The following is a 15,481-nucleotide window of genomic DNA, read 5'->3' as shown; positions in this document are numbered from 1 at the left end:
TTCAAAGTATCATAAAAACAGACAAGACATTAACAATAAGTATCGTGGAACTACTGCTGCCACTGTTACTACTACTACAGATTTAATTTGGCTGAATTCATGTGCGTGTGTGTGTGTGTGTGTGTGTGTGTGTGTGTGTGTGTGTGTGTGTGTGTGCGCGCGACAACGCCGTAAAGAAAAAAAATACACCGGGAGGTTCTCGTTTGTGACGTCATATTCCTGAGACGAACTTGTTGTGAGGACATGACTTTTGGAGGAGTTGGAGCTCCTTTCATAACGTCTTGTGATTAAAAGAAAAACTGACGCCATATCGTCGCTATGTCGGCTTTTCGACAACGCCTGGTCGGCACAACCAGCGCTGCGCTGAGGTTTCTCCGCGGTGACAAAGTAACTAAACCTCTCTGTTCATATGCTAACGGGGATAGCCCGCAATGCTAGTCAGCAGCAGTCGGCTACACTCATTGCTGCCGTCTTCCCTCCTCAGGTTGTTGTAACTGGCACCGTGCGGAGATGTCTGTCCACTCAGACGGACGGAGAGGTCCACATCGCCAACGTACTGAGGGAGAAGTTTCCGCTCGCCTCCTCTCTGAAGGTGGTGGATATATCAGGTACTTTATGCAAACGAGTTCCATGCTGCTGCTTGAAGCTATGACAGAAGATGCGACATCCATTCTGGGTGTCTCAGTCCGTGCTAAATATTTTGGATAGTTATATATTACCTTAGTCGTGGTCTAAACTAGCAGAGTTAAGGGTGACCACGGGATCATCATTGAAAATGCCATCATTGTCAGGAATAATAGTGCGACTACTTTGTTGTGTTCAGGTGGTTGTGGGGCCATGTATGAGATCCATATAGAGTCTGACGAGTTCAAAGGAAAAAGGACTATCCAGCAGCACCAGCTGGTCAATCAGGTAAAACATGTTACTAAAAACGTATAAAAGGGAGGTATACGGCAGTTCTATTATTGGTGGTTGCCGCATGTTTTAGATATTGCTCTGGAATACATGCCCTGACCTTTGCAATATTGTGAATGTATTCCAGCTGTGCTCATGAGATTGTCCTACAATTACTTGAATATATTCATGAAGGATCAAAAATCTTTATTAATATTGATTTTTAACCTTTACGCTATGCCCTCTACAGGCACTCAAAGAAGAAATTCAAGGAATGCATGGTCTGCGAATCTTTACTGATGTTCCAAAACAATAGGAAATGTCCTCCTCCTTTCAACACCATTCATTCTGCTCCTCTATATCTTCTTATGTAATGGATGTACAGTACAATTTCAAAAAGTAATATAATTCTACGATCATTTGGAAGGGTTTCTTTGAAGTATGGCAAACATATGTTGTCCCTGGCATTCTCATTTATCATTGTATGTAAGATTTGTAAAATGTTATTTTTTTACATAGCGCTACAATACGCACAACTTAACTTAAATGATGGCCAAGTAATGAATCCTAAGGAACCTCCAAAGTTTTTGTCCGTTCAGGGCTATTGTTAAAACGGTAAGTTAAAACATTAATTAATATAAATGTCTTGCATAAAATAAAAATGTTCCAAAACATTGTCAGTGATTATTTTTATTCATTATTACTTATACTTTTTTTTTATGTTGTTGTCTTCTTCTTCTTCTTCTTCTTCTTCTTCTTCTTTTTTTAAACTTATGTTTAACTGATTGCACCAGGATGCTTCAGAGATGGCCAATGTAATGGTAATAAGAGCATGTATTATTTTGATCGTTTCATTCCCAGCCCCTCAACGAACTTTTTGCCTGATCTACTAAGATAATCTTATCATGCGGCTATGGTTGCAGGGGTACTGCAGCCTATCTCACTGCAAAGGCGGAGTACACAAGTTGCCAGTTCATTGCTGGGCCACACAATGGAGAATTTACAGTTGCCAAATAGCCTCATGTGCTTGTATTTGGACTAAAGGGGAACTTGGGAGGATGCTGGAGAGCTCCATGCAGACGGACCCTGAATTCAAATTGAGCCAGATGTCTGATTGGTTTAGAAATATTCATAGATTGCTGTTTACATATATCGTATATGAGGTGTATGCGATGCTTAGAGTTCTTAAAATAAAAAGAGAGTTGGCTGTTTATAATTTAGTACATTGCCTAGTTGGATGCCTCATTGACATCTTCAGATACTGTCAACATCCTTCAAAACATCAGACTAAAATTTTGTACACTTTTGGCCAGAAGGTGGTGCACTTCTTCAATTCGTCACCAATAAGCAGAAAATTGGGGGGACATTTTCGACTGCAAACGTAAAAAATAAATTAATCGTCGTCCTCATTAGTTTCAGAGGGCAAAAGCCGCATTATTCGGGATTAAATTGTGGAGTGTCCAAATGATAACCCATAAATATACAAACGAGGGAAGGGGGTGCGGCGGGGAAGGGGTGCTGTCAGTTGGACCATCCGTCCGGCGACGTGTGCGCGCCGGTGTCATGCGGAGTTCTGCATGCCTGCCATGCTCAGTGTACACATCGCGGGAGTGCGCACCGCTTTCCAGAGAGACAGCGTTGGATACGATATCGTTCATGTCTTCCTCAGTTGCTTTTGATTTGGCATACTGTCACAATAATAAGTCAACACTGTTTAATTAAGCTCAAAAGCGCTTAGGCGATGGCGATGATCTGTCACATCTGTCTCAAAATAGCATTAAGAGAAGCAAGCACTTCTCGACAACAGTGGTTTTTGATAGACGGGTTAAACGTTCTGTGTCCAGTCAGAGGTGCACTAAATACATTATATTATAGTGAAATGAAAAAAAGTGTCACAATAAGTAAGTGGGTATTTTGTGCTCCTTTGCACTTTTTTCTATTATTATTATTATTATTATTATTATTATTATTATTATTATTCCGTAGAAAAAGTCCATATTTGAGCACACAAGTCGCCCTCCCAATTTTTTTTTCCTCAAGTCACAGCGATCAGCTAAGTGCTTCTGAGTTTATGGCAAATCGACAAAGAAATGAACGGTTTCAACGAGGTATCTGTTTGCCTGATGCCGAAACGCTGCGAAGCCACGGCGGTGCGCGCTCCCGCGATGTGCATGCAAGTCTCGGCAGCCAGGCGTGCAGAACTCGGCATGACACCGTCTGCAGCCACATCACCGCGAGCCTCGGGGAGGAGAGGAGGAGAGAGGAGAGGAGTGCAGCAGGTCTCCGACATGGCTAAAGAAGGAGCAGATATGACGGAGGAAACCGAGTGCATGATCAACAGGAACGCGGGGAAGGACGCGGAGAGCGCGGAGTCGTCCGGCGACGCCAAAGAAATGCGAGCGGTCATCCTGACAGGTTTCGGAGGTCTCAACAAACTCAGGCTCGGCAAGAAGGCAATGCCCGAGCTGCGCGACGGGGAAGTGAAGATCCGCGTCAAAGCATGGTAAATTGGAAGAGCATTTGCGTGAGAGATGCACGCAAGGTGCGCTTCTTTGCTCACGAACAAAACTCTGTCTGTCTGTTGAATGTTGGCAGTCATGAAGATCAATGAAGATCAAGTATTTTTTGTGTGATTTTTATTTATATATATTTTTTTATTTTTTGGTGATTCTGCGGAAGCCCAGTACCTCTAAGCATCATCTATAATAATGAGTTGTCGTTTTTTAAATATAAGTTCCATTTCATGTGTAAATTTTCATCATTGCGCGCAATTGCAGGAAAACTCAGTGTGATGGAGAGAGATGATGCCTGTTGAATGTGGCCTGTTTTCATGGAGACAAGCAATGAGTCACGGACACTATAGTGAAATGATCAATCATAAAGGGCTGCGCCTAAACTTGTCATACTTAAGTTATTGTCATATTTTTTGTTTGTCTTTGCTGCAGTGGCTTGAATTTCCTGGATTTGTTGGTGCGTCAGGGCACGATTGATAATCCTCCCAAACCTCCTGTTATTCCTGGGTTCGAATGCTCAGGAATAGTTGAGTCAGTGGGTGAAAACACAGCAGGGCTCGAGGTAAATGGATTCACTAAGCTGTTTACTTTTTTTTTAAATGATCATTAATCTGACTGCTAAATAAAATAATGCAGTGTGCTGTGAGTCTAATATTGAGATAGCCACTCACTGTTCTGATAATCATGCCTTAATGTTTCTCATTAGCATCTTTTTGCCGTTCAGCTCCCTGCGTTCTCTTCCCCTCCAGATTGGTGACCGAGTCATGGCCTTTGTAAATTACAACGCTTGGGCGGAAGTTGTGTGCGCACCTGTGGATTTTGTCTACAAGATGCCGGATAGAATGACTTTTGCTGAGGCCGCCGCCTTCTCCCTTAACTTTGTGGCTGCCTACATGATGCTCTTTGAGGTCGCCAACCTGCGAGAGGGAATGTCCGTGCTGGTGCATTCAGCAGGCGGTGGTGTGGTAAGTGTCATGTTTATTTCCATCCTCCCACATAAGTGTGTTTTGCAAATGTGATCAGCATTGCCACAAATGGGAAAAGTTGTGTTGTTTGCTATTTTTTTTTCAGTTTAGATATGTAACTCAATAATAAAGAGAAATACTCCAATGACTTAGTCCTTAAAATGCATAAAAAGACAGTGTTTATTAAACAAAAGAAATTGGCTTGTGTTGTTTTCATGTGGGAAAATCCTCAATGTTGCAACTGCCTGTTTATTTTTATGTCTTTAGGGTCTAGCTGTGGCTCAGCTGTGCTCCACCGTGCCCAACGTCACAGTGTTTGGGACTGCCTCTTGTTTCAAACACGCAGCCATCAGGGACTCTGTGACTCACCTCTTTGACAGAAACATTGATTACATGCAGGAGGTCAAAAAGTAAGCCTGATTAGTTTTGTACGCGACATAGTTGATTTGAGTGCTAGTAGCCTGCGTCCACGGCAACATGACAACATCAGAGCTACGGAAAATGTAAATGAAGGCGTCACCAGGGGAGCCCCTGGCAGCATTTTATAGATGTGAGCCGCTGCGATGACATGGACCTCTTTGTGCGCAGACGTTGTGATGATGCAGATGTTACCTGTTGCCTTATTTGGTCCTGCATGCCCGTGGTCCCCATGGCAACACACGGCACATCTCGGTGAACAGCAGCAGGAGCGGTAGCAGCAGCAGCATAGAGTGGGGCGGAGTTTTCAGTGGCCACAGTGTAGAGCAGCTGAGCCAATTAGGGCCGAGCATTAGAACCGTTCACATTCCATTCGCAACACTGCAAGTTGCTAGTGACTTTTCTCTCGGAGGAAAAGATGCTGTGGCAAACTCAAATGACTTGTAATCCACCGTTGGAGCTCATCGCCATTCTACCCTTGGCACAGAGAGGCAGCCTCAGCAGTAATTTGCGGCCGTTGTTGTTGCCGCGGAGCCTGTGTCGTCTATACATGAATCACGCTGCGTGTTTGTACCTTCCTGATTGCATTACCCACAAATAATATTTTGTCATGAGCACTGATCGTTCCATGCTTTCTGCCTACATATCAACAGTGGTTGCCTTTCATCTCCCTGGCCCACACATTCTTCTCAGGATAAAGAGCAAAGTACAACTAAATTAGTCTCGTTACAAAAGGCAAAAAACCATGGGAATCACAAGACCACCAGGCAGTTTAGCTAAGCAGGTGTCCAAGGCCAAGGCTGAAAGTTGGGGAATTACGGTCTCCTTGTCAAGCCTTTCATGTGTGCCTTCCACAAGTCTCCCTTTCAAGAGAAAGGTGATGTGGTTAATAGAGAACAATAAACATGCAGTTTGTCGTTAAAATGCTAACGAACTCTTAACATAGAGATTTGTGTTTAAAAAAACAAACATTCTGTGGAGTTATAGTCAGTAGAATATTGGTGTTGAGAATTTTTGAGATGTGAACCTGACACTTGACTCTCATTTTGTCTCACACAAAATGTGTTATTGATCCCTCAGAGTGATTCCCCAACTTAGAATTTTTTTAATCAGTCCCAGCAGTCTGCCATTGCTTTTTCCTCTCCCTCCTTTTAAGATAATTAGATTGACAAATAATTATGGCGCCAGCTTGTCAGGGCTATGAATAATCCTCCTTGGGATTAATTTGATGATTGTTTCCAGGATCAATTTTTGTCTGCTCACAAAAACTCATGACTGAGATGCAAATTGTTTATTCTGCAGTAGCCAACAGCCTTTTTAAACTTTTTAAAAAGAAAAAGAAATTCATCAAATTGTGTCCAGTCAAAACATTAGTGTTTGTCTGCAACAACTGTGGGATTCTCTGTTTGGTACAAACAGGATATTTTTGTTTTGTTGCTTATTCAGAACAAAATATTTTAAAAATCTACATAAACTGTGTTCATATTGTCGTGTAGAAGGAAAACATTGGAAACATTTATTTATTTATTTTTTTAAAGAATAGCTGCAGTCATCCATAATAATGGAATTTTACCTCTGCCACTCCCCCTTTCACTTGTGCTGATGTTTGTTTGTTTAATTCCGTTGGCTGCTTCAGGATTTCTCCAGAAGGAGTGGACATTGTGTTGGACTGTCTCTGTGGCGAGAACACTGGGAAAGGCCTCAGTCTGCTCAAGCCTCTGGGAATTTACATCCTCTATGGTAGGGAGACAAAGACGGCACACATATGTTCACCTCATATGAATGTGTGAGCTACTACACTGTCATTGTTTATCTTAGCATGGAAGGAAGGTAGAAGGAAGGAAGGAAGGAAGATATTTAACCCCCAGAGAAAGTTTTGCCCGCACACAGACAACTTCTATGATTGGTTCATTAAATACAATAGTAAAATGTCCTTCAAAGCCTGCCAGGCATCTAATCTTTTGGGAAGCGTTTATGATGTTTCTGTGCTGATAAAGCTAACACAACTCTAAAGGCTCAGTGTGAAGTATTTAGTTGCATCTAATTATATGAGAGCATATCACAATATTCATTTTAAATCCTATTTTTGAAGTTACACCCTGAGCAGATCCATGTTTTGGGTTACTATAGATTTTGATTTACAGATTCTGAGGGTGTATAAATGTACATTTTATAAACATTTAATCTAAATAAACTCATTTCAATACATAATTTTAATTTAATCTTTAATGCCATCAATCCCCTCAAAAGTTATGCGTTGGCCCCCTAAATTGGATTTAAGTTGGAACTTGCTTTCAGATTGAGCTTATTGTGTCTTGGCTGCGTCTGCATTTTCAGCAGTCACGAAGGCAAACCAGGAAGTAAACGCACAATTTTACACAGTGTCAGTGGCATTAAATTGGCCTTCACAGCGACTGATCTTGGTTGATCTCTTTTAATTCTTGCTGGTGATTAATGAACAGTATTAGACGGAGATTCATTCATAAGTTTTAATTACACTGAATATGTATGATGGCACGGATGTGAAGAATGGCATGCACCTACTGCTGCTGTCTTCACTTTTCATGGCTGCTTATGGCAGACCAGTTGCTTGTCCAGCTATTTGCACTGCATTCAGTAAATCCCTTTATTTTTGTTTTTTCAGGCGCGTCAAACATGGTCACTGGGGAAACAAAGAGTTTCTTCAGCTTTGCAAAATCCGTGAGTCAGACATGCCGCCTGTCATTCTCATTAGAAGGAAAAAAAATCCCTGATACTATTCAGTGAACAGTTCATGGCAAATGTAACACTCACATTAGTATCTTGGGATTAACTCATGTCTTTGTGTGTGTTCTTGCTGCAGTGGTGGCAGGTGGAGAAGGTCAACCCCATTAAACTGTATGAGGAGAACAAGGTTATCGCGGGATTTTCTCTCCTCAACATACTTTTCAAGCACAGGAAAAGTGGCCTTCTGAAATCAGTGATGGAGAAACTCTTACGTCTTTACGAGCAGAAGAAAATTAAGCCGGTGGTGGACTCCCTGTGGGCGCTGGAGGAGGTAAGAGCCTGGCCTGATCAGATGATGGTGCTTTTAACGGCGTCACGTGAAAAACAAACTGAGTGGCATGTTAACATGAGAAATATAAATAATAATCTGATAAATCTGATAACTAGAAACGCCTTGGACGGCATATAGGCTTTCGGTACTGCCGCTCTCAGCTGAACATTGTCATCTGTTCCGAAACGTTGCTCTGCAGAAGGTGGGTAGGTTGCGCCGTCATGGTCCGCAATTATTATTACGCCCACGCAAACTCCATATGTCAATCATGTTTATTCACCCTTCTGGTACGCAAAACTTTAATAACTTGATCAACCAGTCATAATAGCAGCTGATTGTAGAGGTGCGAAGTTTGAAGCCAGTGTCTGCGATAATAAGGTTCAGTCTTCACTTCCGACTATTATGCCAAGACTAATGTTAGGCCCATTTCTGCCATCTATCTGAAAGTGATTTTCTAAATTATACCTATGAGCAGTCTAGGAAGCCATCTGTCATCTGTCTCATTAAATGAGTTCTAAATGTGTTTTATTCTTTGAGAAAAAAAAAAAAGAATTGTCCAGCATTCAATGAACAACCTTCAGAAAAAACACCATGTCTAGTGAAAAAGAGTCCTTCGCTGCGCTTTTATAACTCATGGAAACTCCCACCGCACTGGCAGAATGTCGAGGCTATTCAATGTAGCTATTTCCCGTGAAAAATGTGATTAGAGTGGAAGATGGCGTGGGATGTTGTGTCAGGGGTACAAACCACCTCATTTGTTGTCATCCCTGGTGGAAGAACTTAGAAGAATTTGTTCTCTGTGTTGACTGTGACAATGTGTCTTTGGAGAATGTGCATATTTGGGAAAAATGAATTCTGTTAGCTTTTGAACTATTCACACATTTATTCAGTTTTTTTGTTTTGTGAACGAATCCTTGTGTGGGGAATTGTTCAAAAAATTCTAATTAAATCTGATGCAAGGGTTTTCTGACCTATTTTGGCTCTTGGCTAAATGTCTTTCATCTTAAATGCATAAGTAAAATACATGTACACGTTTGCAACACAATAGATTAAATACAAAGAGGCATGTTTCGTTTCTCCATTGAGAAAGCAAGTCATAGTGAACAGAGGGATTTTTCCCTCTTTCATGAGTGCTGCTGGACATTGATGAACACACCGTTGTCATCCCGCCAGTATGACGAGAACAGAATAGTCATAATCCCTCAACGAGCTTTTATCATTCTCCTGACATCCACCAGCAAAACAAGCCATACATAAAGGCAGCAACAAACGATTCATTGTCATAAAATGAATATCGGTAATCTTACAAGTCAATAATAATAATGAAAAAATCTGTATTTTTCCTATTAAGTTTGACATCATTTGCCAGTGTATAACGTTCTTTAATTAAAAGGTTGTTTTTTTTGTTTGTTTGTTTCTAAAGTCACTGGGAGATATTTCACAAATGTCACATTTTCTTGGGGTGGTAGAATGTTTTCTGGCTGTGATCCTAGGGGTACACTAGCAGCTTGCAGTAGTCACTGCTCGCACCTTTACGATTATTGCTGTGTTTAACTCTCAGGTGAAGGAGGCGATGCAGAGAATTCATGACAGGGGCAACATTGGAAAACTCATCCTGGATGTCGAAAAGACTCCCACCCCTCTGGTATGTCAGTATATTGTGTGCGTTTGTTCCCAACCAATGATGGAATGAAACAGTCACCATAGATCACGCAATATATAGCATATATAGCTAAAATCATGATGGCCAAAAAAACAAAATATTAAAGGACCTTCAAATATACAATTATAAACTCTGATAAATATATCATATTGGTGTAATACGGTAGGATGTGTAATATATACAGCTCTATTTACTATGGTGCAGAGCAGGTCTCCTTTAATGTAGGCTGCCATGTTTCCAGTGGGACCCAGAAGGGACAAATGACAATATAACCAAATTACAAATAGACTTGAATAAGATTCCCCGCGTTTCAATGAATGACATAATCTAATGTGTACAGATGACAAGGAAGGGGGAAAAGTTGCAATTGTTTGTTACCCGAAAAAAAAAAAAAAAAAATGAGTTTGCTTGCAATGAAATAATAATAGCTGGATCATCTACCTTTTTTTCAACCACCAGATGGCCAGTGACAGCACAGAGACCAGCGAGGCAGGAGAGGAGGAGGAGGAGGAGCCTGAGGGAGACAATGAGAGCAAGGAGCGAATGCCTTTCATTCATTAAAACACACACATTCCCATCAGATGAACACACACACACACACACACACACACACACACACACACACACACACAGTGTTGTGATGTACGTGCGAATGTAAGTCTGCACGTAACATGCATGTATGCATGAGTGAATGTTTGCACAGAATACACTCAGTATATGCTGCTGCTCTGTAACTTCTGCCCGCCAACTGAATGGAGGGGGGGAATCAAGCCGCATAAAGATGAGCGCTTTTTGTTTTCAGAGAAGCAACAAGTGCCATGCTTAAAGTAGTATTTTCCAATTACCTTACTGTGTTATGGAGTAATGTTTCACTGCTCAATACCAGCTTAGATTATTTTTATTTTTATTATTATTCATTTGCAGCCATAGACATCTACAAGCAGTTTGTTGGTTCAGCATGTGACTCAGCATTTTAGCCTGCAGGCTGGCTGTTTACAAGCAGTGGCCTGAAAAAATTTCTTTCTTACAAATTAGAGCCAAGAGCAAACAAATTACTGAAGTAAAAATGTGTGTCTTAGCCAGTTAAACCAGGACGTGTGCGTTACATTTTTCCTGTTGCCAAGTGCAAATCTGTGGGTTCACCTGTGCCTTTGAGCTATAAACTAATATGTTTGGTAACTGTTGTCTTTGTGTGAATTTTGCTGCAAGTCAATTAACAGAGGAGGCATTTTCAGAGGTAAGTTTACTGATGAAATCACCTTTTTTCTGGAACACAGCTGTAGATTTTTTTATTTACTTTATTTACTTTAAAATGAAACACATACAGCACAGTATCGGACTTATCACTAGGTCAGGTTATATCACACTAGCATGTCAAAAACCAATTGTACAAAGCTTTTTTTGTTTTTGTTATTGCAGCAACTCAGCCTTTTAATGTGACAAAGTAAAAACTTCTTTCATCAAATCTGATTGCAAACTAGGTGTGCTGTCTTTGTTGGCAAGTGATCACATACTGTTCCAGATCTTCCTTTAGAGTATACGTTTAAAATATCAACAGTTCTCCGTTTAGAGGAACTGAATATTTTTTCCAATGAATATTGTAGCGATTGAGGTTCAGAGCAAATGTAAATCATTACAATTACACGCTGATTTCTAGACTGACAAATGGCAATGCAGAGTTTTTAGTTAGTCATCTCACTCGCAGTGCGTTTAATGCCAGATTTGTGTGTGTATGTGTGTGAGAGAGAGATGAAGGAGGGAAAAGATTATTGTGTGTGTGTGTGTGTGTGTTTTTGTGTATTTCAACTGCATTAAAAAAAAATGGAAAAATGTCTTACTGTATATCACATTGTAGTATTCACCTATACACTGGTTTACCATGTGGTTGCGTATCTTTGTCACTTTTTTGTCTACCTTCTTCAACCACAGCTCTGTTTACTTGAATAAATGTGCCTGCAAAGTATCTCATGCTTGTGTTTTCAGTTATTTCACTTCACATTTTACTATTATTTAGTCAAAACTACAGTTTAGTTTTTAAAGTATGAATAATACACCACTATTGTGTGACTGTATGTCTATTACTAGTTGCCCCTAAGGATCTATTACTTCATACAAATATAAAAGCCTGAGGCCAGGAGATACTGAGCCTAAAAAGCTGATGTGCTGATACCACAGATTATTCTAATTTAAATTAGAGCACAATACCATCCAACATCCACTGAGACCAAGTTTTTGTGCAAAAAATATAAAAGATCTTCCCTTCTTTATGACCTCACGTACCTTTCTGTACAGCCGCTGTGCATAATTCTGTTTCAAATAATTTCCAATTTGAAAGTAACATTGGTGTAATATTTTTAGTCAGAAGACAGTGTTGTTATGCTTGAAAAATGTTAGTGCTTACAGATGTCACTTATGAAGATGGAAAAATTGGTTAAAAAAAAAAAGAAAAAAAAAAAAGAAAAAAAAAAGGTAAATAAAAAGCAGCAGCATTACTAAACTGAGCTCATGCCAAAGTTCCTTCAGCTCCCCCTCCCATCTTTAAACAACATCTAATTCTAAAAATATCCACAACTTGGAGCAGGAGTTCCTCAGCTCTGAGTGCAGCTTTATTTTTAAATGATACAAATGGACCTCTGTAAACACTTATCCACACCACATCAGAAATATTAAGCATAATTGGTATGCGTAATCCACTGTGCCGTCATTGTGTAACCAGATGCAGCATCGTATCCACTGCCCAGGATGCTCATGGTGATAACCGTCACCCTTTGGAGAGATTTCCTTTCCCCCCCTGGCCTAAAACCTAAGATCACTGTGTTTTTAAAAACCTGTTCGGGACACATGAAGATGGAATGAAGACGGCTCTGTGAAACAGTGGAGCAGTCAATGAATTTCCAGTTTGTTTGTGAAATGAAAGGGAATACTGCCTGTTGCAAGTAAATATTTATCAAAATCCAGACACAAGGTGCTTGTTATTTGCCCCTCCGCCCTTTTACCTCTCACACTTCTTCCTGATGTGTGGACAAAAACAAACAGAGCTGGAGCCAAATGCTGGGAGGGCACCCAGAGAAGGCACACAGAGAAGCAGTATATATGGAGCAGCCTGCAGTCTTTTCACCTCTTGCCGCAGCAGTACGCCCTGTGCCACCGTGTCCCCGTCCCGTCGGCTCCACTGGCCCCAGACATGGCACGTCTGGCCCTCTCCGTCCTCCTCATCCTCTGTTTCTCTTTACCTCAGAACAGCACTGGACGTCCATCCCGCACCAGGAAGGCCGTGTCGCCACGTCAGCCTGGAGGTATAAGCACAATTTAGATTTTTTTTTTTTTTTTTTTTAAATTTCACTTCTCTTCATCTGGCCTGTTTTTCTTTCCTTCTCTTGTCTACATCTGGATGCATCTTCAGAAGACGATGATGTGACGTCCCAACTTGAGCGGCTGTGGCAGGAGGTGAACTCTCTGAAAGAAATGCAGGCTTTGCAGACAGGTACCAAATGAAGAAATCCAAGTTAATCAATGTTAAGTGTCTCAGTTTCAATCCTTGCTTTCTGTTTGGAGAAACCCATCCATCCATCCATTTTCAATACCCGCCTCTTCTTGAACTCAGGGTCACTGGGGTCTGCTGGAGCCTATCGCAGCTGTCACAGAGCGAAGGCAGGGTGGATAGGTCGACTTGTTTGGAGAAATGAATGAAAAAAACACTGCTTTAAAAAGAAATGCAGTCTTTAGTTGACAAAGTGGTTTTTTTTTTTTTAGATTCGCTTTACATTTATTATGGTGGCTATTGTGTGGTAATTGGGGTCAGTTATGGGTGCAGTACGCTTGTGAATTTAGAACTCCAAACCACCAGCAGAGGGAAGCAGTGCTTACTAGATGTATCACATTAAAACAAAAAATAAACCTGTACAGTAGTGTTTCTCAAAGTGGGTGGCGCGAGTCACGTCTGGGGGGGGGTGGGGCGCAAAACACCGGGCGGGAGGGAGACGCGGCGCCCGGGGGAACTAATGTTTTCACGTCGGAACAATTAACAAAAAGTGTTCAGTAGGTTGTAGCTAAGAAAAACGCTGCTCAGGTACACAGGATGGACAAAAGAAGGGGGACGAAAAGAAGAATTCAGGAGTCCTGCGGTGGCCAGTGTTCTTTGTTGTTGTTGTTGGGCACTTTTGGCTGTAGAATGGTTCCGCGAGTAGCTGCGGAACGATGGTGTCGTTCACGCCAGACAGATTTGCGCAGCAGGAAAGTGAAAGGAGTATTCTTGTTTAAAAAGTAATGTTCAGGATTTGATGTCACAAAGAGTGATTTGCTAAAGTTGTTTATTTGTACAAAATAAATGATTTCGTAAATCATCATCAAAAAAAAAAAAAATTAATGTTCATGATTTTCTTTTTCTTTTTCTTTTTTTTTTAAGAATGTTGATTTTGATATCACAAAATGTGGTGTGCCAAAGGTAAAACATTATTTACACATTTATGTCGTTTCAGTGAATTTGAAAAAAAACAAAAAACAAAACAACAGAGAAAGTTTGAGAACCACTTGCCCTAATGCCATGTAAGTCTATGGGGTCAAAAGTCAACTTTGTCCTAGAGACATGGGGCCACTTGCAGGTTCATTGGGATCCCTCAAGACACAGCCACGTCAAATTTGGGGCTTCTAGCTTATATTTTTTAAGCCTCGCATTTCTAATTTCCGGCTATTTTTGAGACTGTGAAGACTGACACACAAGTTTCGTCTTATCTTTTTATGAGTTTTTTTATTTTATTTTATCACTTTCATATCGAACGAAGCACATTCATTAACAGAACGCAAACCACTCACATAAAAAGCTCTCGTGTGTTTTCAGTGTGTCTCCGTGGCATCAAAGCTCACCGGAAGTGCTACCTCACAGTCGAGGAGCCCAAACACTACCACGAGGCGAACGAGGACTGCATCGCCCAGGGCGGAACCCTGGCCACGCCGCGGGACCCGGCGGAGAACAACGAACTCAGAGACTACGCCAAGAGGAGCGCCCCGGGGGCCAAAGACTTTTGGATCGGCGTGGCAGACATTGTGAAAGAGGGCCAGTACGTGGATGTGAACAGCGTGCCGGTCAGCTACTTGAACTGGGACCGCTCCAAGAGGCAGCCCACCGGGACCAAGAGGGAGAGCTGCGTGGCCCTGTCGGTGGCCGCGCAGGGCAAGTGGCACGACGAGGTTTGTCGGAGTCTGAAGAAGTACATCTGCGAGTACGTCATCCCGTGAGAGAGAGAGAGAGAGAGAGAGAGAGAGAGAGAGAGAGAGAGAGAGAGAGAGAGAGAGAGAGAGACTCCCTGGGGGCTGACAACCTGCCAAGGGTCGCTGTCTGGCTCATTATGAAATAAATATGTATGAATAAACATCAGTTTGTACTGTTTTTCCTGAAATATAAGGTTACATCGAATTGGCCCCTTAATTACAATGTTTCCTTTTAAATCTTAGAAAGCAAGTTTAACATGGTAACTTGTAAGGTACTTGTGCAACAAACAAAAAAAATACTAGTAGATAAAAGTAGATAGATAGATAGATAGATAGATAGATAGATAGTTCATTGATCTCCAGGGGAAATGTGTGGTCTCCTGTACCATTTCAACTCCTTCACTCAAGTAAAAACAAGTTTGGTATAATGGTAAAGCATAGAGGTGGCAAAAGTATTCACATTCTGTACTGAAGTAAAAGTGTACTTGTGCAGAAAACACTCTGGTAAAAGTAGATAGATAAATAGATACTTTATTGAGAAATGTCTGGTGTCCAGTACTGATTCAATTCCTTCACTCAAGTAAAAGTAAGAAAGTACAGGTTTTGAAATATACCTAGGTAAAAAAAAAAAAAAAAAAAAAAAAAAAAAAAAATATATATATATATATATATATATATATATATATATATATATATATATATATATATATATATATATATATACATATGTATATATATATATATATATATATATATATATATATATATATATATATATATATAT

The 15,481-nt window shown here is 40.8% G+C and overlaps 3 protein-coding genes and 1 long non-coding RNA gene across 4 annotated transcripts; all 4 read left to right on the top strand.

The window, feature by feature from the left end:
* The first annotated feature begins 213 nt into the window (after positions 1–213).
* bola3 (bolA family member 3) lies at positions 214–1,570 on the top strand. The gene is made up of 4 exons (XM_076022784.1): positions 214–387; positions 485–608; positions 824–912; positions 1,145–1,570. Exons 1-4 carry the CDS (start codon positions 319–321, stop codon positions 1,208–1,210), a joined length of 348 nt encoding a protein of 115 aa, XP_075878899.1. The 5' UTR covers positions 214–318; the 3' UTR covers positions 1,211–1,570.
* Positions 1,571–1,682: 112 nt separating this feature from the next.
* Positions 1,683–2,114, top strand: LOC142887845 (uncharacterized). Its single transcript, XR_012926607.1, has 2 exons — positions 1,683–1,715; positions 1,818–2,114. It is a non-coding gene; the product is annotated as an uncharacterized LOC142887845 (long non-coding RNA).
* A 963-nt stretch (positions 2,115–3,077) lies between these two features.
* On the top strand, positions 3,078–10,248 carry vat1l (vesicle amine transport 1-like). The gene is made up of 9 exons (XM_076022758.1): positions 3,078–3,397; positions 3,840–3,969; positions 4,157–4,372; positions 4,640–4,782; positions 6,426–6,529; positions 7,434–7,489; positions 7,632–7,826; positions 9,388–9,471; positions 9,949–10,248. The coding sequence occupies exons 1-9, from the start codon at positions 3,102–3,104 to the stop codon at positions 10,048–10,050; spliced, it is 1,326 nt and encodes a 441-aa protein (XP_075878873.1). The 5' UTR covers positions 3,078–3,101; the 3' UTR covers positions 10,051–10,248.
* A 2,348-nt stretch (positions 10,249–12,596) lies between these two features.
* On the top strand, positions 12,597–14,860 carry clec3a (C-type lectin domain family 3, member A). Its single transcript, XM_076022771.1, has 3 exons — positions 12,597–12,785; positions 12,893–12,973; positions 14,327–14,860. Exons 1-3 carry the CDS (start codon positions 12,674–12,676, stop codon positions 14,722–14,724), a joined length of 591 nt encoding a protein of 196 aa, XP_075878886.1. The 5' UTR covers positions 12,597–12,673; the 3' UTR covers positions 14,725–14,860.
* The last annotated feature ends 621 nt before the right edge of the window (positions 14,861–15,481 follow it).

Source organism: Nelusetta ayraudi, unplaced genomic scaffold, assembly GCF_046127955.1.
Source record: "Nelusetta ayraudi isolate G7.1 ecotype Tasmania unplaced genomic scaffold, CSIRO-AGI_Nayr_v1 ptg000002l, whole genome shotgun sequence".
Lineage (NCBI taxonomy): Eukaryota > Metazoa > Chordata > Actinopteri > Tetraodontiformes > Monacanthidae > Nelusetta > Nelusetta ayraudi.
This window is presented reverse-complemented; position numbering and strand designations above follow the sequence as displayed.

What these genes read in the sequence shown, in the direction of transcription:
- bola3 (XM_076022784.1), top strand. Translation starts at nt 319, where the DNA reads ATGTCGGCTTTTCGACAACGCCTGGTCGGCACAACCAGCGCTGCGCTG. An exon ending in GGTTTCTCCGCGGTGACAAA is followed by an intron (nt 388 to 484) that starts GTAACTAAACCT and finishes TTCCCTCCTCAG; the next exon opens with GTTGTTGTAACTGGCACCGT. An exon ending in GAAGGTGGTGGATATATCAG is followed by an intron (nt 609 to 823) that starts GTACTTTATGCA and finishes TGTTGTGTTCAG; the next exon opens with GTGGTTGTGGGGCCATGTAT.
- clec3a (XM_076022771.1), top strand. Translation starts at nt 12,674, where the DNA reads ATGGCACGTCTGGCCCTCTCCGTCCTCCTCATCCTCTGTTTCTCTTTA. An exon ending in GTCGCCACGTCAGCCTGGAG is followed by an intron (nt 12,786 to 12,892) that starts GTATAAGCACAA and finishes ATGCATCTTCAG; the next exon opens with AAGACGATGATGTGACGTCC. An exon ending in AATGCAGGCTTTGCAGACAG is followed by an intron (nt 12,974 to 14,326) that starts GTACCAAATGAA and finishes GTGTGTTTTCAG; the next exon opens with TGTGTCTCCGTGGCATCAAA.
- vat1l (XM_076022758.1), top strand. Translation starts at nt 3,102, where the DNA reads ATGACACCGTCTGCAGCCACATCACCGCGAGCCTCGGGGAGGAGAGGA. An exon ending in AAGATCCGCGTCAAAGCATG is followed by an intron (nt 3,398 to 3,839) that starts GTAAATTGGAAG and finishes TCTTTGCTGCAG; the next exon opens with TGGCTTGAATTTCCTGGATT. An exon ending in TACATGCAGGAGGTCAAAAA is followed by an intron (nt 4,783 to 6,425) that starts GTAAGCCTGATT and finishes TGGCTGCTTCAG; the next exon opens with GATTTCTCCAGAAGGAGTGG.